This window comes from Chiloscyllium punctatum, chromosome 12 (genome assembly GCF_047496795.1).
Source record: "Chiloscyllium punctatum isolate Juve2018m chromosome 12, sChiPun1.3, whole genome shotgun sequence".
In the NCBI taxonomy this organism is placed as follows: domain Eukaryota; kingdom Metazoa; phylum Chordata; class Chondrichthyes; order Orectolobiformes; family Hemiscylliidae; genus Chiloscyllium; species Chiloscyllium punctatum.
In genome coordinates, this window is record NC_092750.1 from 26,418,985 (window position 1) to 26,444,647 (window position 25,663).

A 25,663-nucleotide genomic window follows, 5' to 3' on the forward strand; every position below is an offset into this window, starting at 1 on the left:
TAATGTTTGGAATTCAGATGGAATGGCAACCAATCGAAGTGCAGAGTCATGGTTTTCTTCAAGAAGGCTTCAATGAAGTGCAATATCCAATCAGTAATCGTACATGGTTTCCTGTGAATTCCCTAACAATCATTTGAAATATATCACATCAGACAGAAAATAGCCAAGAAGCCACTGGAGGATAATATGGGATGTAAAGCTTTATAGTTTTTTTTCTGCAGTTTAAAGGTACTTTCCTCTTCTTGGCATGAACTTTAATTGACTTCACCAGTTTCCAATCTCCCCTCCCCCCACCCCATCTCAGATGCAGCCCTCCTATTCGGCACCGCCCTTTTGACCTGTCCTATTTATCCATCTCCCTTCTCACCACTCCAGGACACCCTCCCCACTGATCTATTACTCCTCACCTGCATCCACCTATTGCCTTCCTAGCTACCTCCTTCCCAGCCCCATTCCTCCACTTATTCTCAGCCTCCTTCCCCGTCCACATTCTTGATGAAGGGTTTATGCCCGAAACGTTGATTCTTCAGCTCCTCGGATGCTGCCTGACCTACTGTGCTTTTCCAGCATCACACTTTTCAACTTTGACTCTCCAGCATCTGCAGTCCTCACCTTCTCCTATGAACTTTAATCGGTTGATTCTTGATCATGAATCTATGCATGGCCTGTGAGCAGTCAATTTCTTTCATTTAGTTCTTTCTAAAACATTGAGTTCATTTTAATAATGTGTGCCCACAGTAAATGTTAGCTTACAGAAATTATATTAGAACATATTTATCATGTAGATATGTTTGCTGTTGAAAGTAAGGCAGATATTATTTCATGTTCTTTTATTTTCAAAGGTCCTGGTCTGGCATTTTTAGCATACCCTGAAGCAGTGACACAATTACCCATATCTCCACTGTGGTCTATTCTTTTCTTTTCAATGTTACTGATGCTTGGGATTGACAGCCAGGTATGTTTCAGTTTTAGCCCTTTTTAAGAATTGTTGTATCTGTTGGGTCAGTGATAAGAATTATTGATTGCTCATTTTTGAATAGAGTTTTGAATCGGGAAACTTCAGGCTCTTTTTCTTAAAAAAGTTACAGTTTATTAACATTTTCAGAAAGAATATATAGAACTGGCTCAACAACAATCTTTATACATGTCCACAATTGATGTGGATGAGTGTATAGAAGGATGGGTTAACAAACTTGCAGATGACAGTAAGGTCAGTGGAGTTGTGGATCGTGCCAAAGGATGTTGTAGGTTACAGAGAGATGTAGATATGTTGCAGAGCTGGGCGGAGAGATGGCAAATGGAGTTTAATGTGAAAAAGAGTGAAGTGATTCACTTTGGATGGAGCAACAGGAATAAAGAGTACTAGGCTAATGGTAAGATTCTTGGTAGTGTGGATGAGCAATGAGATCTCGGTGTCCATATGCATAGATCCCTGAAAGTTGCCACCTAGGTTGATAAGGTTATTAAAAAGGCATATGGTGTGTTAGCTTTTATTGGTGGTGGGATTGAGTTTTGGAGCCATGAAGTAATGTTACAGCTGTACAAAACTCTGGTGTTGTCGCACTTGGAGTATTGGAGTACAGTTGTGGTCACCGCATTATAGGAAGGATGTGGAAGCTTTGGAAAACATCCAGAGGAAATTTACAAGGGTGTTGCCTGATGTGGAAAGAAGGAAATGCTGAGGGACTTGAGGCTGTTTTTGTTAGAGAGAAGAAGGTTGAGAGGTGACATAATTGAGACATAAGATAATCAGAGGGTTAGATAGGGGTGACAGTGAGAGCTATTTTCTTCAAATAGTGATGGCTAGCATGAGGGGACATGGATTTAAATTGAGGGGTAATCGATATAAGACAATGTAGAGGGACACCCTGCCTGCAACAGAAGTAGACTCACCAACCTTAAGGACATTTAAATGGTCATTGGATAAACATATGGATGAAAATGGAATAGTATAGGTTAGATGGGCTTCAGATTGGTTTCACAGGTCAGCACAACATCCAGGGCCAAAGGGCCTATACTGCGCTGTAATGTTCCATGTTCTATGATGTTCTGAACTGCTGTTGCTAATAACATTTAACATTTGTTCAAGCAGTTAAACATTTAAAAGCATGTTACTTGAACAAATTTGAATTGTTAGATTTACAGTATAAAAAGCACTTCACTTTACACACAATGAAAATCAGGTTGATTATACAGGTATTTAATATTATAACACAGGATTAAAATGTAGAGCTGCTTGGTTGAGTCAGAGATGCATTCTACCATTTGCTTGAAATATTCTGTGTGATTTAGGGGGATAAACACCAAGAATGCCTTTACTGATTGGGTCTGACAGGTACAAACATGTCCTAGCTTTGCTTCAGCCACACATCAGCACTGAACAGCCTCCTGTTGCTAAGGGTAACACTACTGATTAGCCCCTGGCTGTGCTCTTGCTACAATCTCTAGAATGAAGAGCTGTAATAAAAATTGCATTTCTTAGCAAAATCCATGTTTTGTGTGTCAACATTGGTCCAAGCTGGTCTGTCTAAATATGCCAATGTGAAGAATTGTTCCGTTCTCAATTCAAGTTTCCACTGAAAACTGTGCTGCAAAAATAGTCTAAATAAATTCATGCTCGGTACATTGGTTGGGTAGGTTCCATCTGAAGTAAGAAGAGACAGGCTTTGCAGATGGCAAATGCAGCGGTGTGGTCAACATTTAATAGCAAGAGTGATTGAGACAGGCAGTTTTTTTAACATTTGCCAGCATTCATGTAGAAAAGCACACAAGACATTCAGCTACAAAGCAGACAATAAAACTGTTTTGTCTCTATATTTTCATATCAATGAATTTATTTATAAATGAACAATAAACATTAAAAAAAAATTCAAGCTGAGTTTGTTTCCTTTTCACATTGTTCTAACAAGACAGTTCGATATTGTTCTCGCTGAATCTTGTACTTTGATTTTTCAGCTGTAGGTTGGTATACCAGCATGCCCAGTGCATTATGGAGGAGTTAGATGGAAATTTACATATGCCACTTTTCATGCAATGAGTTGCCAAAGTCAGGTGTGCTAGCAGAAGAAGTTGAGTGAAGATGAGATTCTTTTCCAGGAACCTGAGGAGCAAATCCATCTCGAGTTTGTGTTAATCGCCTTTCATCATCAAAGCTCAAATATCATTACCAGATAACATTTCCAGTTATAAAATTCAGAGAGTGACAGAAAATAACAGTAGGGAATTCATTTTCCTATAGTACATAAGCCTATTTTTCAGTACTTTTCTCCACACTTGTTGTATAACTGCTGTGTGGCCGACCTGCAGATTTGCCCAGTTTGCTTGGAGGGTGTTGTTAGAGGTAGAATCATAGAATCCCTACGATGTGGAAGCAGGGAAATCAGCCCATCATGTCCACACCGACCCTTTGAAGAGCATCCTATCCAGGCTGACCCCCAATCCTACCCCTGTAATCCTGTATTCCCCATGGCTAATCCATCTAACCTATCGACACAACGGGCAATTTAGCATAGTCAATCCACCTAACCTGCACATTTTTAGACTGTGAAAAGAAGCACCTGAAGGAAATCCATGCAGACATGGGGAGATTGTGCAAACTCCACACAGATGGTCACCTAAGGATGTAATCAAACCTGGGTTCCTGGTGCTATCAGGCAGCAGTGCTAACCACTGAGTCACCATGGGTAGTCATGAAGATGTGTAGAAGGTGGCGAAAATTAAACAAGAAGAAAATGTACTTTAAAGGTAGAATGAGTTTAAAGGTCACAAACCTATTTGGAGAACACACTGCAACTCAATGGAAGAAAAAAAAATTGTAAATAAAAATGAGAATGAAACATTCGGGAAACTAAAGAGAGACGTTAGGTGAGACTAAGGAAGTATTTCCCCCAGAAAATTTTGTTTATTATCCTATCTAGACAGAACTCTGCCCCTTCTAAAATGCACTCCCTTTAGATTACTAACTAATTTCCAAAAGAATGTTGTCAGGAAGGTATGATGATTAATGACTTAATAACAGAGGAACACCCAAGTTGGTGTCTTTCATTTTATATTTGTTAATACATTTTATATTTATATCTAAGCTACTGCTGATTCCAAACAAGGGCTTAATCTGTCTAACAGCAAAATTAATTAATTAAGAAGCACTAATACTCATTCATTTTCAGTTTTGCACCGTGGAAGGCTTTATAACTGCTTTGGTGGATGAGTTTCCCAAATTGTTACGTGGAAGAAGAGAGATTTTCATTGCGGTGGTCTGTATTATTTCATATTTGATAGGACTCTCCAACATTACCCAGGTAATTTACAATAATTTCAATGAAATGGCTTTAAACATGAAATTTTTATGTATAGATCATTTTTATCTGAAAGAACAGCAAATAGTGTAATGGTGTTTGCTGCTGTGGATTTCAACTACGATGGTGGCTCAGCTGAAATTGAAAAAAAAAGCAAGTCTGCAACATTCATGTATGAAATTTATATTTTTCACAGATTTCTGATCTATTCTATATCATAGAGTGAATTTTAATTTCAACCATTCAATAGGATAGCAGCTTAAAAATGTAACTGGGTTATGTGTCCTTGTTTATTGCTGTACTCCATATGGTGATGGTAAAATCTTAGTAGAAGCCAAGGGGTTCTTGTGTTGTAGTGATAGTGCTCCTATATCTAGGTCAAAAGTCTGGGTTCAAATCCCACCTGCCATGGAAGTGTACCATGGGTTGGTTAAAACTAATATTCTGTGAATACCTTTGACTTGACAATGAGTGCCCCCTCCTGTCAATTTTACTTTAAAGTTGGATTCCTATTAAATATGCAAGACTCCACCTGAAAATTTGATGGAGAAATAGAGTATGCACCATACAATTGTATCCTTTGTATTGCCATGAAGCAGTATAATTAGTGGAACTTCAAACCCCATTAAAACACTCTAGCATGCTACCAGCAACCCATGAATATCAGGGCAATCTTCACACCTCCCTCACAAATAAGAATTAATCTCTAACTGAATCAATGTCTCTTAGTGACTACAGTTCAACTTTAAAGAGGCAGTTCCGGTAAAGTGTAGCAATACTTTACCTGGTATCATTATAAAATAGTATATCATGTTGTTTCCAATGAACAATATTGCCGCAAGTCTTGCATGGATCATTTCAAATTTAAACAATATAGAAATATAACAAATCCTGAAAGTAGATCTAATTGTTTTGTCAAATCTATACTACTTTACTCTTTCTACAGTAATAGTTTCACTTGATGAATTAATCAAATAGCATAACATTCTTAGAGTTCTGTTCCATTGACCTGCAAAACAACAGGGAGACTTGCTGCAATTTTTCTGTCTGTAAATGTACAAGACAAGGGGTCTCAAAAATTTCTAACTACTATAAAGTGAAGAGCTGAGACACAACCCATGAAATTACCCAGTAATAATATAAATTAAAAACATCATAAGATGGTCATTGCCATTTATTTAAATATTGTGATATTAATAAAAGATTAATTAATTGTCAAGATTAATAAATGTTACTTTTGTTAATTTAGATTTAGGTTAATTTTAAATGTGCAACTGGATTGTTTAGAGAATTATCAGACTGTCTTTTACCTGGTTCAGAATGAGCAATGAGAGTTTCCTTCCCTTGAGGATGTCAAACAAAATGTGTTTATGTTTTCTCAACCCAATCCTTAATGGGTATAAGTTGAGACCACATAAATTGGCTGTGTTTAGCTAGTCAGTTATTAACAATACCATTTATACAGATGTAGTCACACTGTATTTATGGAATAACATTTCTTCTTCTGACGCTCGCATTCGGACTTGGACAATGTAGAGACATTAGTTAGTTATAATATGTGAAAATTTGATATGGTGTTCAGATTTCAGAACCAAAGGTAGTGTAGTGAAAGCTTTAAGCAACATCTCGCATTAAAAAAATCTGTACATAAAGCATTCAAAAGCAGAAGCTGAATTTTGAAACTAACAGTGAATAAATACTTTAGGCTTCATTTTCGAATGTACAGAACATAAATGATCTATTGTTTCCATACACTGATCAATGGAAACAGTTACTAAGATTTACTGTATTATAGCTCTTAACATTTTTGAACATCCTGCTCAGGTCCCTCAACCTTCTCAGTTTTGTGAAAAGCCCCAAATTCTCAAGATTTATTCATATGTCTAACAAGCACCCCGAATAAAATAACCTTGAATTTCTTCAATATCTTTTAAGTCCTTCCTATAATGGTGGCTAAAATTCTACCCAGTACTCCAAATGGGTCTCATCAATAAACGCTAACTTAACATGACTTGTTTGCTTTTGGATTATGTGCCTGTGGATATAAAATCAAGTGCTCTGTTTGTCTTTTCATGGCTTTATTCACTTTAATCCTCTTTTAATTTTGAAATGTTCTCATTCAAGTTGCTCTTCTTGAACAACATTATTATTTGCACCTTTATTTTAAAACTTTACTAGTCATCCATTGTACTCCAATTTGTAATATAACCTGAGATTCATCACATAGATCAGAACTTATGACAGGACAATCCGTTTCCTCATTTTTGCTCATTGTAATGTACCTAGTTTGTTCTCTTTCTAACTCCAAGTTAACTGTTTCCAAACACTGATTTATGATTCTAATTGTAGCAAAAAACATTTAGAAAATTGATTTTTGAATGCCTAAACTAAATTTCATCAAGAAAATAGTATGTTTGATTTCTTACATTTAGGACAAATAGGCTAGTATTGATGTTTGAATTGAGTTACTTTGATTATAATATAATATATATTTAGTATAGAATTGTCATATTACTATATGGCAACTATTTGTAGAAGTATGTATAATTAGTCACAACTGACTTGGCAAATTTATTATACAGCATTTTCAATGAGTAACTTATTATTAAGACTGTACATAATTGCTTCACTTAGAAATTAAAATGTTTGAAAATAATATTTAGAAGTACAATTCCTTTGGGCTTGTCCCATAGAAAACAATACAGGTAAACAATCAGATTACTGGTGACTATTAATCATTGTTAGCATATAGAGTTAATCAGGTGTCTATGCTTAAATACTGGGGAGGCATCTGCAGAATATGTTTGCAACCACAGAGGTAAATATCTAAACTTCGTCAAAGCATCTTTAAAATGTATCAGATATATTGTACAAAATACAATATAGCAATGTTATTTGTGTGTTGTAAAGTTTTGCATATGTGACAGGTTTATTTTAATCAGAATTATCCATGAAACACCTATTGCTAGGATAGTTAATCCACCATTTATATTTAAGGTCAATAAAATGATATAATTAGAATGCCAGATATAATCCGCAACATCTGTGCACAACAAAGAGATGCACAGTATCATAAGGACTTAAACATTAAAATTATATAAACAATGTATTTTTTTCCCCTCTAGGGTGGCCTGTATGTCTTTAAGCTTTTTGACTACTACTCTGCTAGTGGAATGTCTTTGCTCTTTCTTGTTTTCTTTGAAACCATCTCAATTTCCTGGTGCTATGGTAAGAATTATGATTTTTTAAATATGCTTTCATACTGTGAACCATTTGTGCTGAAAGTATTTGAGCTGCGCTGAAAGATACCAGCATTTTATTCCTTTAGTGATCGTGAATTCACAATCATTTGTTTCACCCGGCATTGCAGCTTTATAGGCCAAAATGGGGAAAAAAAATTGATACCAGCTAGCTTGATATTAGGTCACATTATTTAAGATCTTGCTCAAATATACTCTGAAAAAGGTTATTAAAACAATTTAGGAATCAAAATTGAGCTAGGTAATTGGGTTTGTTTCAGTGCAAAATCAATAATAACATCCAACCACATATTAAATATTCAGGTTCCTGACTTTGTTTTGCAAGAATTACATGGAATATGTACAATTTAATTCTATTTAGTCAGAAAATCCTAGACTTTAATTCCCAAAGTGTACTATTTTTACATAATTTTACAACAGTTCCATTACTTAGGTGAAACAATGTAGAAGTTGTGTTCCAAAGAAATTGTATTTGTTTGAAGAGTTATGGAATCCCTTAGATTATAATAATTTCAAACCTTTAGCAGACAAATCCAATTAAATCTGTTTTCTGAAACATTTTACTCATCTTTTTCAAACATACTTGTTTATATGCTCAGTATGCAAAGTAATCTACACCTAAATTATTAACACAAATGCTTGCTCGTTCACTTGAGATCCAAATTAGCAATCATTACATCAATTTGGAATGGAATTCAAAAATTGACAGGAAAGCTACAATTTTGCATATCTCTGGTCTAACTAACAGTTGACAGTTGGTCTTGTCCATTTTAGCATGTATGAGCCATGTCTCAATAACTTCATTCATTTTTTGCATAAACAGGTTTGTTAAAGGGTACAAAATGGAAAAAATTGTCAACGTGAGGATTTTCATTTGGATAGGAATAAAATTTCTAAACACTGTATAACAGACTTCTCTTCAGGAACATGGCAATGATGCTTTTTGGCTTAGAAATAGAACTGTTGTTTGACTGCAATTCATTAAAACAAATCAACAGATCAATACATTGCTATTGATGCCATAAATAACCTCCATGAGCTTGATGCCAATACAGACTATCAATGTCAGACAACTAGAAAAAAAAATCAACATATCAGATATTTTAAAGGTTATGTAAAACAAAACATTGATTACTGACTGACTCCTGGCAATCTGAATTTTCACTGAAAGGTGAACTCATTGATATTATAGCCTATTGTCCTGCAAGAGTATTTTCAAGATTTTCCCTGTTTAAGAATATGGACAATTTGCATTATCCACAATCCACAATCCTCTAAACCCAGATCAAAACTAATGGTAAAAACCTGAGTAATTAAGAAAGAACATTCTGTAACTAATCAAAAATCTCAGACCAACAGATCTAACTTGGAATGATAGACTACAAAATACGATAAACTGTACAATTGTTGGCCTGGCAATTTAACTTCATTAAACTTGTGCTTTTTTCTGCTATCTTGCTACCATTATAAATGGTAACATTCCTCAGTCAAGCAACAGTTTATACTTTGGTCAAACTATGGTGTAGTATTGTTCCATATCTTGGCTTATCTTAAAAGCCTGACCCAAGGCTGTTTTACTGATTTTACATCTCTGCCTTCAATTCATGTATTCACAATCTGGTGAATGGCACACTAATGTATCTCTGCAGGTATTTGAGGAAGAAATGCCCCAGACCTCTGGCACTCAGAGGGCTGCCGGAGACCAGGCACCTTATCAGCCATAGGCAGAAGATAACCCCATCGTGTCTGTCATTAATAGCTTCATAAAATGCATAGACAGTAACAGGATCAGCAGAAATGTTTGAAAGACAGACTTGGTAAACTGGATCAAAGTTTAGAGGAGTTCATTGACATTATCAGAACAATGCTGGCTCAAGTGTGCACGCACTTGTCTGTCTCCACAGAGACGTTGGCAGCTGCATTGGAAAACCAGGCCCAGCAGAATGCCCAGTGGCTGCTGGAAATGCAAACAAACCTGCACTCTATCGCTTCAGTCATTGGTGCTCAGCATCAGCAGTAAGCCAACAGGGGGTCAAGGGACCTCAACCTTGTTGCAGGTAGCTCTTCCTCTCAAAGAGTCAGCATGGTGTCAGCAGGTACTCAGACAGAGCAGTGACCACATATAGCTTCCCCTACCCTCACCACGAGAAGCACCTCAAAAGACAATACAAATGTACCAACTCATTTACCTCCAAATGGTATTCCCCAACCCTGTGAATTTTATAGCTGAGCAGAGTGGGCCTGCATCTGAGCAGAGCACTCTCAGCACTTCTGTGCTCTGTAGCTAAAACACCACTGGGGTCATATGGCCAACAGGCTCCAGTACAGAGCAGATACCTTTCAACCAACTGCCCCTGGATGGAGTGGGGAGTTTAAGGAAAAACAAAACTTTCTGACTGCACACAGCTAGCATTGCACTGTAAATGGAATCTTGTGTCTGTTAATGTGAATATATATTCACATAAAAGCAGCATGGTCTGATCAACTGTAATTTTAGCTGTAAGACCAGTTAATTCAGAGTAAAGCAGACTCTTCATATAAGTCTGAACTTATTATCTTCATCAGAACAGATAATATTGTCATTCTCAAATGTGAGAGCGGCCAATGCTGTAATGCATTCAAAAAGTCAATAAAGGTAACTTTTATTGCACAATAGGGAAGATGAAGAAAGAACAAACAGAGAAGTTTCATTTGCTTTTGTGCATAAATAGAGTCTGATGCCCTTGCAACAAAAAAATCCACATGTAACAAATGCCTTCACCCAAATCAGATCTTTTGGAAGTGGGTATTAATTAAGTTTAGCTTGATGCACCCGATGCTGCATTGCTGTATCATATGAAAGTAATGTCCTTCACGAATAACCTCCTGATCTTACAACTTGGAAGACCACTGCAGCACTGCCAGCTCCTCGTATCTTCTGATTGCCTGCCCTAATTGTTCAGAGCACAGCATGCTAAGCTCATTCAAGTGAATTTTAGGTCCCTCCAGATTAATCCAAGCATCAAAATCTCCTTGAGTAGCTGTGTCCATGATGGGCCTAATGGAAAATGGGGCTGCACTGGGATCTGTGCTCCGTCTTGGCCAACAGATTCCATAAAAGCACCATCAGTTATGTTTGGAGAAGGTAATCCTTGAATCCCTGTGGACATCCTTAGATGGCATTTAGCCCTTCACATGTATCAGGGATTTGAATGATATCAAGAATATTGGCATCATGGCAGCTGCCAGGATACCTGGTGCAGATCTGGGATGAGATGGTCTCACAAATCTTCAAAGCACAAATGATGCTCCAGCAGATGACAGCATTCTGTAATGGTGCCCCAGGGTATGCTTTGCCTGCATCTGCACTGAACTTAGATCATGTGAAGGAAATGACAGCAAGGTTGTCAATGCATGAGCCCCACGTGCAGAACAATTTTAATGGCAGATTTCTAATTAGGTTTATGGAAGCCTGGTTAATGCAATAACATTTGAAGGGCCGATCATCATCCAAAGGAACAGACCATCTAACAAAACAAACAACCCTCCCCCAACTGTGAGTGTGCTGGCAGCCATTTTTCATCCTTATTCCATCATTCAGATTGGTTGAAGTTGAAATGGTGTTCAGGTTGCACTCGTGAGAATAAGTTCCAGGCTCTGCCCAACCTTTCACCTAACCTCATGTATTGCTGTCTCTTCCATCCCCATCTGCTATGAGGCATCCCCTGTTCCCAGCCAGCCATTTTATTTAATTATCAATATCCCCATATTCCCGAGCTCGATACTGCAATCGATTACTCCCTCATTGACGCCACGGTGACAGTAACTTGTGAAAATCTTCCCTCATGCTATACCCCATATACTCCATACTCTAACAGATCCCATCTTGGAGCTCTTCCCTTCATAGTCATTACACCTTCTGCATCCCAGCATAATTGCTCCAATCTTCAAACTTGAGTTACCCATTTTCCCCAGCACAGTATGCCTTTTGATAATCCCCCTTGATGTCTACTATCCAAATCCCCAGGACAGACCATAGCCCAAGCCTCAAACTGACCTGTGAGGACAGCGCCAACTGAGGATTGTCCAGAGCTCTGACTGTTTTATTTACAGCTCCCTGGCAACCTTACCTGTAAACCCTGGACTGGTCAAGGCTTACAGGATTATCCAATCTCTAAAATGGTAAAACAGAGATCCATGGACTTTGATTGTAATGAGGCTGCATTTGCTAACACCATGGAGCATGTGCAGTATGCTCAAGGGAGGTGCTTGCACATGTGCTGAAGACTGAGATTTGTTGAAAAGTGTCTGCATGTACGTCTTTGCCTTCAGAGACATGTCTTCAACCTTTTTGGTTAGAACTTTAGTTATAATTTTTTAAATATAAGATTTTAATTGTTTTCACCTCTAAAGATTCGGCAGGGGGAAGACATTGACAGAGAGAGAGATCGAGCATGTGGGACAGAAATCAGACTATGCCTGTTGTGACTTGTGGGCTTAATCATTTCCCTAGCCCTGTCTATTCAACTCCCCCCCACCTCCCCCCACCCCCTGCCACCGCCAGGTCCTTTCTTTCTTCCCAGTCCAGGCTCCAGGCTTCAGGCTCCAGGTAGCATTCAGAATTTTAAGTCAGGAATTAGCATCATCTAGATTCATGTGAGAATCTTGTACTGCAAATAAACGAGGCAAAATTAGTTAATATTGAAATGCAAATGCAATGAAACAGGGTCCTCAGTAATTACCAGTGGGATTAGACCAAACCATTGGAACCTGATTAAGCAGATCAGACATTACTTTCTCAACGTCAGGGATCTAATCTTTCATTCTTGCCGCATTCCCCCCAAATGTTTTTAAATTTACCCATGGCCTACATGTGTTGCTGGCTGGTCAGCATTTATTCCTGATGAAGAGCTTTTGCCCGAAACGTCAATTTTCCTGTTCCTCGGATGCTGCCTGACCTGCTGTGCTTTTCCAGCACCACACTAATCTGGACCCTGATCTCCAGCATCTGCAATCCTCACTTTTGTCTAGCATTTATTGCCCATCCCGAGCTGCCCTTGAGAAGTGGTGGTGAGCTGCTCTCTTGAACCACTGCAGTCCACCTGCTGTGGGTTGACCCACAGTTCATTAGGGAGGAATTCCTTGATTTTGACCCAGCAACAGTGAAGGAACGGCAATATATTTTCAAATCAGGATAGTGAGTGGTTTGGAGGGGACTTTGCAGGTGGTGGTGTTTCCGTTTATCTGCTGTCCCGTCTTACTTTATGGAAGTGCTCGTGGGTTGGAATGTCTAAAAATCTTCTGTGAATTTCTGTAAAGCATCTTGGAGAAAGTAAACACTGTTGTTACTGAGCGTTGATGATGGAGGGAGTAGAAGTTGGGGTGTTATGGTGGCTAAGTGGTTAGCACTGTTGCCTCACAGTGCCAGGGACCTGAGTTCAGTTCTCACCTCAGGCGCCTGTCTCTGTGCAGTTTGTACATTCTCCCTGTGTCTGTGTGGGTTTCCTTCGGGTGCTCAGGTTTTCTCCCACAATCCAAAGATGCGCAGGTCAGGTGAATTGGCCATGCTAAATCGCTCATGGTGTTAGGTGAAGGGGTAAATGTAGGGGAATGGGTCTGGGTGGGGTACTCTTCAGAGGGTCAGTGAGGACTTGTTGAGCCAAATGGCCTGTTTCCTCACTGTAGGTAATCTATTCTAATCTAAGTTTGTGAATGTGTGTAACTCAGATGGACTGCTTTGTCCTGGATGGTGTGAAGGTTCTTGAGTGTTGTTGGAGCTGCCTCCATCTAGGCAGCTGGGGACTATTCCTTAGTAATTCCTTGTAGATGATGGATAGGCTCTGGAGAGTTAAGTCACAATATTCCTAGTCTCTGACATGCTCTTGTAGCCACTAAGTTTATGTGGCAAATCCAGTTGAGTGTTTGGTCAATGGTAACTCCAAAGACATTGATAGTGGGGGATTCAGTGAGGGCAAGGGGCAGTGGTTAGATTGTCACTTATTGGCGATAGTCATTGACTGGCATTTGTGAGGCATTAATATTACTTGCCACTTGTCAGCCTAAGTCTAGATATTTTCCAGATCTTGTTGCATATGAACATGGACTCCTTTAGTATTTGAGGAGTCACGATTACTGCTGAACACTGAGCAATCATCAATGAACATTCCCACTACTTACCTTATGATGGAGGGAAGGTTATTGATGAAGAAGCTGAAGGGCCTAGGACACTACACTGAGGAACTCCTGCAGAGATGTGCTGGAGCTGGAATTACTGACCACAACCATCTTTCTATGTGCCAGATACGACTCCAACCAGAGGAGAGTTTGCCTCCTGATACCCATTGACTCCAGTTTTGCTAGAGCTCCGTGATGCTACACTCAGTCAAATACGGCCTTGGTGTCAAGGGCTGTTACTCACATCTCACCTCTGGAATTCAGGTCTTTTGTCCATGTTTGAACCAAGGCTGTAATGAAGTTAGGAGCTGAGTGGTCCTGGCAGAACACAAACTGAGCATCACTGAAGGGTTTATTGCTGAACAGATGCTGCTTGATAGCATTGTTGATGACACCTTCAATCACTCTCCTGATGATCAAGAGTAGACTGTTGGGGTGGTAACTGGCTGGGTTAAATTTGTCCTTTTTTTTGTGTACAAGACATACATGGGCAATTTTCCACATTGCTGGGTAGGTGCCAGTGCTGTAACTGTATTGGAAGAGCTTGGCTAGTGGAGCAGCAAGTTCTGGAGAGCATAAGTCTTCAGTACTATTGCCAAATGATATCAGGGCCCATTACCTTTGCAGTATCTAGTGCCTCCAACTATTTCTTGATATCATATAAAATGAAGCAAAATCGTTGAAGACTGGTATCTGTGATGCTGGAGGGCCACTGGAGGAGGCTGAGATGGAACACATGGCATTTCTGGTTGAAGATTGCTGTGAATATTGCAGCCTTATCTTTTTCACGATAGTGTGTTGAAGATGGGGATATTTGTGGAACCTCCTCCTCCACTGAGTTATTTAATTGTCCACCACCATTCACTACTGATTGTAATAGGACTGTAGAGTTTAGATCTGAACCGTTGGTTGTGGGATTGCTTAGCTCTGTCTACCATTTGCTGCTTGTGCTGTTTGGCATGCAAGTAGCCCAGTTTGGTGGCTTCAGCACGTTGACACCTCATTTTTAGACATGCCTGGTGCTACTCCTAGCATGCCCTCCTGTACTCTCCATTGAACCAGGGTTGATCGCTGGCTTGATGGTAGTGGTTGAGTGGAAGAATACTGGGCCCATGAGATTGAAGAATGTGCTGGAGTACAATTCTGCTGCCAGGTCCGTGCTGCTCAAGGGCTGGGATGGTCTCCCATATCTTTCAGCTTTTATTCATCGGTTCCACTCTTTCCAAAGATGTAGGTGCATGACCAAGAAGATAAATGTGAAATTAAATGTTGGCTGATTCGCTTTCAAACTTTTGGCCCAATAAAATGCCTCCTCATTCATATGTGCCCTTTTCTCAATGGAATTAAATCTCAGCCCTGCATTCTATTAACACCAATGTGCAGCAGAAAGAAACAATCTGACCCTAAAGTATATCCCAAAGGATTTTACAACAAATGCTAATTGTTCTTCAACTTCATAACTTGAATCATATTTGATAATATCCTCAGATTTAAACAATTTCTGAGATGCTAATCTCACCTCAGCAAGTTGGAACAACTCTCCCAATGAATGGATGAGAAAGTTAGTTGATGAAAGAATTGTTAGATACATAAAGTCTGCCAAGTGTTGGAAGTACTGACTCAAGTCTCAGATTGATGGAGGCATGTATACTTTTGTCATTTAAGAAACATTTGGACAGGTACGTGGTTGGGATAGGTATGGAGGGATATGGACCAAGCACAGACAAATGGGACTAGATTAATTGTGAAAACTGGGCAGTATGGACAAGTTGGGACTAAGCTGTAAACCTCTATGACTGTATGACACTCCTCTGTGTAATCTTCCAGAAGATGACAGAGTGAATCATACTCTTCAAGGAGGCAGGTCTGCATTATTAAATGAGGATTCAAAGAAATTCTAAACAAATACCAACAATGCTCCAATATGACTCTGAAAACTTCACTATAGTTCAGGACAACAAATAAACAAAAACACAAGGGATAGGGACAGGAGAAAATTATATGGCTCATCAAGCATGTTCACCATTCAGGATGGGTCTTGGACTCCATTTCTACTTTTGAGTCAACTCTGCAATTCCTGAATGACTATGCTCATAGATTGCTAGGCAATAGTGGACCTAAGGCAACTTAATTCTTTGTAGATATGAACAATCTACAGCAGGCATCTTATAGTACAGGAGAAGTATCATCAGTGCAGCCTTCGCAAAATTCTTTAAATATGGTAGCAGGAAAGATGGTCCAACAATGTCATCCTTTCCCAAACCAACTTGTCGAGCATTAATGCCTTCTCACTCAAAAGTAGTTCCGTCAGGCAGGACATGTTAAGTGTATACTGGATATCAACTCTCAAAGCAATTGCTCTACTTGGAATTCAGCCATGGCAGAAGGTTCCCAGTAAGCTGATGGAAACACTTTAGGGATACCTTCAAATGATCCCTGAAGAAGTCAAACATACCCATGGACTCATGAGAGACCATGGCCTATAACTGATTAAAAAGAGAAAGCTGGACCCCTTGCTGTGATACTTGTATCATCGATAGGCATGGGTAAGATGCTGGAAGACTGGAAAGTGGCCAATGTGGTGCCATTAATTAAGAGAGGTGGTAAGGAAAAGACAGGAAACTACAGACCAGAGAACCTGACGTCAATCATGGGTAAGTTGTTGGAGGGGATTTTGAGGGATAGGATTTACATGTATTTGGAAAGGTAAGGAGAGGTTGGGATAGTCATCAAGACTTTGTGCATGAGAAGTCGTGTCTCACTAACTTGATTGGGTGCTTTGAGGAAGTGACAAAGAGGGTTGATGAAGGCAAAGCAGTGGATGTGGTCAATATGAACTTCAGTAAGGCGTTCAACAAGGTTACACATGGTAGACCAATTATCAAGTTAAGCTCACATGGAATCCAGAGAGAACTAGTCATTTAGACACAAAATTGGCTTGAAGGTAGGAGACAAAGAATGGTGGTGCAGGGGTGCTTTTTCGGACTGGAGGCAAGGATCTTTGCTGGAGTACTGCTTTTTGTTATTTGTATAAATGGGTTGGATGTGACCATAGGAAGAATGGTAAGTTTGCATGGTTTGCATGAATGTGAGCATGGTAAGTTTGCAGATGACACCAAAATTGATGGTGTAGCCGTCAGTGAGGAAAGTTATCTCAGAGCACAACGGGACCTTGATCAAATGGGCTGATGGGTGAGGAGCGGCAGGTGAAGTTTAGTTTAAATAAGTGTGGGGTGTTACATTTTGGTAAGGCAAATTATGACTGGAATTGTGATAGGGCCCAGGGGAGTGTTGCTGAGCAAAGAGACCTTGGGGTGCAAATTTATAGCTCCATGAAGGTGCAGTCTCAGCAACACAGGGTAATAAAGAAGGCATTTGGTACGCTTGCCTTTGTTGGTCAGTGCATTAAGTATAGGGGTTGGAAGGTCATGTTGCCACTTTGGAATACTATGTTCAATTCTGGTCACCCTGCCATAGGAAAGATGTTGTTAAACTTGAAATGATGCAGAAAAGACTTACAAGGATGTTGCCAGGGTTTGAGAGTTTGAGCTATACGGAGAGGCTGATTAGGCCGGGGACCTTTGGAGGCTGAGGGGGGAGCCTTCTAGAGGTTTATAAAATTATGAAGGGCATGGATAGGTTAAATAGACTTTTTTCCCAGGTTAGGGGAGTTCAAAACTAGAGGGCATAGGTTTAAGGTGAGAGGGGAGGATTTAAAAGGCATCTAAGAGGCAACCTTTTCATGCAGAGGGTGATGCATGTATGGAATGAGGCTGGTACAATTACAACATTTAAAAATATCTGGATGGGTACTTAAATAGGAAGGGTTTGGAAGGTTATGGGCCAAACACTCACAAATGGGACTAGATTAATTTAGGATGTAGGTATGAATGAGTTGGACCGAAGGGTCCATTTGCATTTCTATGACTCTATGACATGGAGTGTCTACCCTGTTAAACTCCTTTATAATCTTGTATGTCACAATTAGATCACTTCTCTTTCTTCTAAACTCCAGAGAATACAGAACTATCAACAATGGACAATATCTACATTCATTTTGCATAGTTTTCTGTACAGATCTAAAACTAAACATGTTTTTCATTTGTAACTATTTAAATTCTGATAGAGTCATAGAGTCATAGATATGTATAGCATAGAAACAGACCCTTTGGTCCACCCTGTCCATGCCGACCAAATATCCCAACCCAATCTAGTCCCACCTGCCAGCACCTGGCCCATATCCCTCCAAACCCTTCCTCTATTTATATACCCATCCAGATGCCTTTTAAATGTTGCAATTGTACCAGCCTCCACCACTTCCTCTAGCAGCTCATTCCATACACGTACCACCCTCTGTGTGAAAATGTTGCCCCTTGGGTTTCTTTTATACTTTTCCCCTCTCACCCTAAACCTATGCCCTCTAGTTCTGGACTCCCCAACCAAGGGAAAAGACTTTGTATATTCATCCTATCAATGCCCCTCATGATTTTGTAAACCTCTATAAAGTCAGCTTTGAACTTTTTGAATGTATGTCAGACGTTCTGCTTTGAGCATTTCCCACGATACAGTATCACTTACACTGATACAATTGGGATCCAAGTATGCAACAATACTAGTGTCAGGACAGCCTCATCTGTGAACATATGGGAGCAAGCTCTGAGACAATTTCCAAAGCTTGTCTCAGGCGCACTTTCCAGTTTGAACTGCTTTACTTATTTAACGTAAATCAGGAAAAACATTGTAGCCTGACTGCAGAGCATAGTCAGGTTCTGACTCTGGGTTCATGGTAGTTTGCTACTATAGCACAAATATGAGGAAAAGCTACTTGACAGTAATGATAAAGTTGGAGGGTAAATGCTCACTCATGCTGCTTTGAGTTGTTGCTAAGCTTCAGTGTTGGTCAGCTCAGTCTTACATTAATTACTAATTCTTATAATGTTGGTGGCTGGCCTAACAACATTTTATGGGTACATTCATTGCCACTAATCCCTCTTCTAGGTACTGGGGGTGCAGGAATGAAATCAGGAAACACTTTATCCAATAAAGGGTTGGACAAATCTGGTGCTCACACCACAAAAAGCAATGAATGCTGAGTCAATGAAGATGTTCAGTATTAAATTTGATTGATATTTATTAATTAAAGATAGTCGTGGAAGTGAAACAAAGGCAGATAAATGAAGTTGAGGTGCAGACTAGGCATAGTCTATTTGTATTACAAAGCAGACTTCTAGGGTGGACTTCTAGGTTTCTGTGTTCTTACAGGAGCGGAGAAATTAATATGCTTACAGTTAAACAAGTTGTTACTGCAAAAAGAATAGAGAAAAAACATTCAAGACAAAATGTACCCTGGTATTCTGTGACATAGTTTCAAGGCCATTGAAATAAATTGCTTAATGAACAGAAGTTCAAGGAAAAATGCAGCACAGCATGGCATCTGACCTTAATATGACCAGAAACAATGTAATTCAGATTCAACTGATACTAACAGAGCATCATACTGTGCAGCTAATACTCTAATAATGGCAGCTTCAGTATAATTGCAGTTCTAGGATTATAGTCATAGAAATGGCACCAATATATAATGCTTCCATTAAATTATCTGCAGCTGTCATCAAATTAATACAGCTTTTGTGTGTATGATGCTATCAGCTATCTTATATTGTCGATGAGGAAATCTATTAGTGATATCCATCTTTATTATGCAGCTGTAGTAGCCATAAATACAAAAAGTGAATTGAGGCAAACATTTCATCTTTTAGGGCAAGTTATATGCTTTATTTGAGGATATTTGTTCGCGACGAAGAACATTTCAATGTTAATCAGCTCTTATTGCTTTGTCTGCTATGCTTATACATTGTGGAGAGGGTGGCTTTTAATTTTGGTGTAAGAACCATGACAAAAGAAGTGGAAACTCCAGCGGACACTTAGCCTTATCGCAATCTTTTTACCAAGGCAGACTTTAAACAGGACTTTAACTGGGGGTGGCTAGCACTGTTGCCTCACAGCAACAGAGTCCCAGGTTCGATTCCAGCCTTGGGCAACTGTCCGTGTGGAGCTCGCACATTCTCCCCATGTCTGCGTGGGTTTCCTTCAGGTGCTCCAGTTTCCTCCCACAGTCCAAAGATATGCAGGTCAGCTGAATTGGCCATGCTAAATTGCCTATAGTGTTAGGTGCATTAGTCAGAGGGAAATGGGTCTGGGTGGGTTACTCTTTGGAGGGTCAGTGTGGACTGGTTGGGCTGATGGGCCTGTTTCCACACTGTATGGACTCTAATCTAATTTCCCATCCTTTATTATTCAACTCCCTCTGAGAACAAGGCATGCTTCAAACCATCAGGATAATCAATCTTCAAAATTGAAATAGAACGTGCCAGTAATATTCAATCATTCCTGCAGCATCTATGGAGAGAGAAACATAATCAGTGTTTCTGGTCAATGACGTCTCATCAGAATTTATTGTTGAAAAGCAAGTTGCACATTATTAATGGCATAACATATTCAGTTATTTTAATGGTAAAACTTAAGCAATTTCCTTTTCATTGCTTGTATTGTTAAGGGAAAAATGAGGGACTATTTTCCACTGAAAATCAGAAGAGAAATGGGTTTACAGAAAGAACCAAAATGGAACTGACATCTAAAACATGGAAGTTTGAAGAAACTATATAAAATAGACAACAGCATTTCAGCTGCCAATTGGACAGAATTGTTTTAGATTCCCTACAGTTTGGAAACAGGCCCTTCAGCCCAACAAGTCCACACTGACCCTCCAAAGAGAACATGCAAACTCCACACAGTCGCCCGAGGCTGGAATCAAAACTGGGACCCTGGTGCTGTGAGGCAGCAGTGCTAACCATTGAGCCACTGTGCTGTCCCACCTTGTAACTGTTCCAATTATGTTTGGAATTTGGAAGAAAGAAATACTCCTGCAGAAAATCTCACAGACTGGGAGAGACAAAAATGAAAAAGAATTGAAGAGATTAGTGGCCCAGTTCTAATACTTGGGAATAAAACTGAAAATATAAGGCTGATGAGTTTTTGACTGAGGAAAATTTCTGAATTTGGATCAAGATAACAAATCAGTAACAATCTAGAAATTGTCAACATGATTGTTTACCAGGGATAACAGCCAAGCAACATGAGAACACTACTTTTATTGCAGGACACTTAAGGAAACAATGGAGAATCAAATATTTCAGCCAAAAATCTCATGAGAAATGTCTTCAACTCAGTATTCGCTGTCTAGCTCAGTTGGCTGGGCAATGTAGAGTAGCACTAAACAGCATGGTGCAACTTCTACACCAGTTGAGGTTAGCGCAAAGGACACTCCATCTCAATCTCTCTCCTTGATTGAGGCATGGTGACGCTCAGGTTAAATCACCACCAGTCATCACTCACTAATGGGAGAGTAGGACCATTGTGACTTTTACTAATTGCATAGCATCATATCACAATATATCGTCTGCACCCTTATAATTTCAAGTGTGTGACAAGATTGTTCTTAAACAGCTCACCCTTCTTACTTTAAAACATTCATGGGAAAAAATTCTGCTGCTTGCTGCAAACTCCGAGAGGAGCATTCAAAATGATTGCCAAACAAATGTGAAATTCATTTGAATGAAACAATGCTTTTTTTTTGCAAACCATGCCTCATGAACTTACTTGTGTTTTTTTGAAGAAATAACAAAGAGGATTGATTAGGAGAGAGCAGTAGATGTGATCTATAGGGACTTCAGTAAGGCGTTTGACAAGGTTCCTCATGGTGAACTGGTTAGCAAGGTTAGATCTCATGGAATACAGGGAGAACTAGCCATTTGGATACAGATCTGGCTTGAAGGTAGAAAACAGGGTGGTGGTGGAGAGTTGTTTTTCAGACTGGAGGCCTGAGACCAGTGGTGTGCCACAACAATCGGTGCTGGGTCCATACGTCTCATCATTTACATAAATGATTTGGATGTGAACATAGGAGGTATAGTTAGTAGTTTGCAGATGACACCAAAATTGGCGGTGTAGTGGACAGAGAAGAAGGTTACCTCAGAATAGAGCAGGATCTTGATCAGATGGGCTAATGGGCTGAGGGGTGGCAGGTGGAGTTTAATTTGGATAAATGTAAGGTGCTGCATTTTGCAACTGCAAATCAGAGCAGGACATATATATTTAATGGTAAGGTCCAGGGGAGTGTTGCTGAACAAAGAGACCTTGGAGTGCAGGTTCGTGGCTCCTTAAAAATAGAGTCACAAGTAGTTAGGATAGTGAAAAGGGTGTTTAGTATGCTTTCCTTTATTGGACACAACATTGAGTATAGGAGTTGGGAGGTCACTTTGTGCCTGTACAGGACATTGGTTAGGCCACTTGTGAAATATTACATGCAATTCTGGTCTCCCCCCTATCGGAAAGATGTTGTGAAACTTGGATGGGTTCAGAAAAGATTGACAAGAATGTTATCAGGGTTGGAGGATTTGAGCCACAGGGAGGCTGAATAGGCTGGGGCTGTTTTCCCTGGAGAGTCGGAGGCTGAGGGGTGACGTTATAGAGGTTTATAAAACCATGAGCGGCATGGATAGGGTAAATAGACAAGGTCTTTTCCCTGGGGTAGGGAATCTAGAACTAGAGGGCATAGGATTAGGGTGAGAGGGGAAAAGTTTAAAAGGGACCTAAGAGGCAACTTTTTCACACAGAGTGTGGTGCGTGTAAAGAATGAGCTACCACAGGAAGTCATGGGGGCTGTTACAATTACAACAGTTAAAAGGCATCTGGATGGTTTTATGAATTGGAAGGGTTTACAGGAATATAGGCCAAGTGCTGTCAAATGGGACTAGATTAGGTTAGGATATCTGGTCAGCATGGATGAGTTGGACTGAAGTTACTGTGCTGTACATCTCTGTGACTCTCTGACTCTCAATGTTTATCTAAGAACAAATTCTTAGAAACGAATTGGTTTTCAAATACTGTAGTCAATCTTTGGTATTTTCTTGGCTTTCCCTATGTTTATTTGGAATAAAAAGCAATGGAAAGGTATGGTATGATATTGATATACAGTTTGTCATCAGGACTAGAATATCTGACAAACTAATTTCCACCTCAGCCTATTTGTTTCACGATTTGCTGGAAAAGAAGATTTACTTCGACTGAGATTCCATTCAGACCCAGTGGGAGATTACAAATAACCCGTGCTCATGCTATCTTTTCACCAGTGAAATAAGACAAAAGTCCATGTTTTGTCTTTGTTCTATGAGAGAAGCAGTTAGATTGGAAGGCAATATAAAGGAAGCCAGCAATAATCAATTACAGCAGATAGACACTTACTGATGACCTGAGAGAGTGGAACTGCTGAGCATGTCAATCTAGAATTTTGAAATTAATAACTGAGTGATAAATTTGGGCAACTTTGAAAAGAATAATGGATAATTAATCCAAAAAATGTACCATAATTATCAAATGGTCCATTATTAGTTACTGAAAAGCAGTTTGTTTCATTCACAAGTTAACCATAAACATGCATTTCAAGTGCACCTTGTTCAGAAATAGTCAACTATGAAAGATTAACCTATTTCTACTTGTGAAGGATATACCTGACATCCAGTTTGATAAACAGTCTCTACAAAAATATGTTTGTTTAAACTACACAGTTTACAAATCCCATCTGTTCTCAGAATGTCATTAAGCTATATTGATTTGTCCACACTGCTTTAAAAATACCCAGCAATAAATTGTGTGCTATGAAACATGCATATGAGTGCCTACTTAGTTTTCAGATCACATCTTAATTAATCTGCACTGTTGGAGAAAACAAATGCTCACAATATCATATTCATGTGCAGAATACCTGTTATAACATTTTCACAGTTTTAATTCACATACTGATTCTACCCTTTACACAGAGGGCAGTAACATTTTATTTATTCAATAAGTTAACAGATTTACTTATTGAATTATTACATTCAAATTAACTAGTGTTGAGTGTGCTTGTTTCTATAAGGACATCAATGTGCTTCATATCACTGTATTTGCTTATTTACTATCTGAATATCAGTAAATTAACATTTTTTTTCTTCAGGCGTGAACAGATTCTTTGACAACATCGGGGAGATGGTTGGCCACAAACCCTGTCTGTGGTGGAAACTCTGCTGGTCATTTTTCACTCCAATTATCGTGGGGGTAAGGCAAAGCTTGCTATCTTAATGTAAAATTATTCATTTTTAGTAAATACAAACTGCTCATGTGTTCCATTACAATCATCACAAAACTTACTTCACAAGTCAGTCATAAGGTCAGTGGCCACAAATTGCAAATGTCTTCAGGACAGCCTCAGTTGCTGGAATAGTTTGAGAGCAGCGTACACAATGGAATGGGTTAGGTTCTGCTGGGGCAGGAATGGAGAAGGGCAGAGGGAAACTATGGGCATTGAGTGACATGCAGGTTTCCTGACGCATATCCTAGCATCGGTCAGTTTCACCAGGATTCAGGAGGCAAGCCTGAGATCATAGCCAATTGATTATTTAGGCCAATTAACATGACTAAACAGCTCATCAAGCACTTATTCAGGGGGATGCTGTGGTTTTCATGAAGGCACACAGGCTGCACACAGCGCCTGGGACTGGCCAGTGGAAAGGAGCAGATACACAGTCATGGTCATCTGAAGGAATTTGTTGGGTCCAGGGTTTGAACCCATGTTTATATTCCAGTGTGGTATCGTGATCCCACCTGCATGTTCACATGGATTTAAAGATTCCATGGCAAGAAGAGCAGGTGAATTGTCCCTTGGTGCAAATCACAAGTAGCAGCTTATCTGGTCATTATCACCTTGGGGTTTGTGGGAGTTTAGATTAGATTAGATTCCCTACAGTACAGAAATAGGTTCTTTGCCCTAACAAGTCCACATTGACCCTCTGAAGAGTAACCCATCCAGCCCCATATTTACCCAACACTACTGTTAGGTGCATTATCATTTACATAACACTATTCAGATATATTAAAGCAGTAATGCCCTGTGAATGACCTTAGAAATGTTATCACTGTTGTAATTTAGAAAATGCTCTCTATTTTTACTTCAGGATTTTGTTGAACTGTGTTCATTTAATAGCAGTAACTATGATTCAAATAAATGCATTGTGTGCTTTGTAATGTTTTTGCATGATGAAATAAGATGCTATATGAATCCAGGAATTCTTTGATTCCCAGGGTGTATTTCTCTTCAGTGCTATTGAAATGACACCACTTACGATGGGAAGTTATGTTTTTCCCAAGTGGGGCCAAGGTGTGGGCTGGTTTATGGCTTTATCATCCATGATGTTGATTCCTGGCTATATGGGTTATTTGTTCCTCACTTCAAAGGGCTCTTTAAAACAGGTATGTGAAAACAGTTAATATGCTACTTTTGATACATTTTATTGTGAACATAACTCCTGAAAAGTAACCAGGATTCCAGCATCCAAATTGAAAAGTACAAAATTAAAATAATGCAAATGCTGAAATTCTGAAATAAACAGGAAATGCTGAAAATACAAAGCATCACAGGAGATAGAAAGACACAATAATGCCTGATCAGAATAGGGCTTTTTTTGAGAATTAGATTAGTTACAATGTGGAAACAGACCCTTTGGCCCAACAAGTCCACACCGACCCGCAACCCCCCAGACCCATTCTCCTACAATTACCCCTTCACCTAACACTGCAAGTAATTTAGCATGGCCAATTCACCTAACCTGCACATTTTTGGACTGTGGGAGGAAACCGGAGCATCCGGAGGAAACCCACGCAAACACGGGGAGAATGTGCAAACTCCACACAGTCAGTTGCCTGAGGCGGGAATTGAACCAGGATCTCTGGCACTGTGAGGCACCAATGCTAACCACTGTGCCACCGTGCCAACCAAACTCAATGGGTTATAAATTCTATGCAAACATCTATGAATTTTATCTTTCCAGCAGTTGTTTTGTTGATAAAACTTAAACATAA

At 39.4% G+C, this 25,663-nt stretch overlaps 1 protein-coding gene across 1 annotated transcript in view; it reads left to right on the top strand.

The window, feature by feature from the left end:
* Positions 1–25,663, top strand: part of slc6a1b (solute carrier family 6 member 1b) — a 37,660-nt gene that overhangs the window by 8,997 nt on the left and 3,000 nt on the right. The window contains exons 10-14 of the mRNA XM_072582166.1: positions 843–955; positions 4,167–4,298; positions 7,421–7,523; positions 23,763–23,863; positions 24,887–25,054. Of these exons, the coding sequence (XP_072438267.1) occupies positions 843–955; positions 4,167–4,298; positions 7,421–7,523; positions 23,763–23,863; positions 24,887–25,054 (617 nt within the window). The remainder of the gene's footprint in view (positions 1–842; positions 956–4,166; positions 4,299–7,420; positions 7,524–23,762; positions 23,864–24,886; positions 25,055–25,663) is intronic.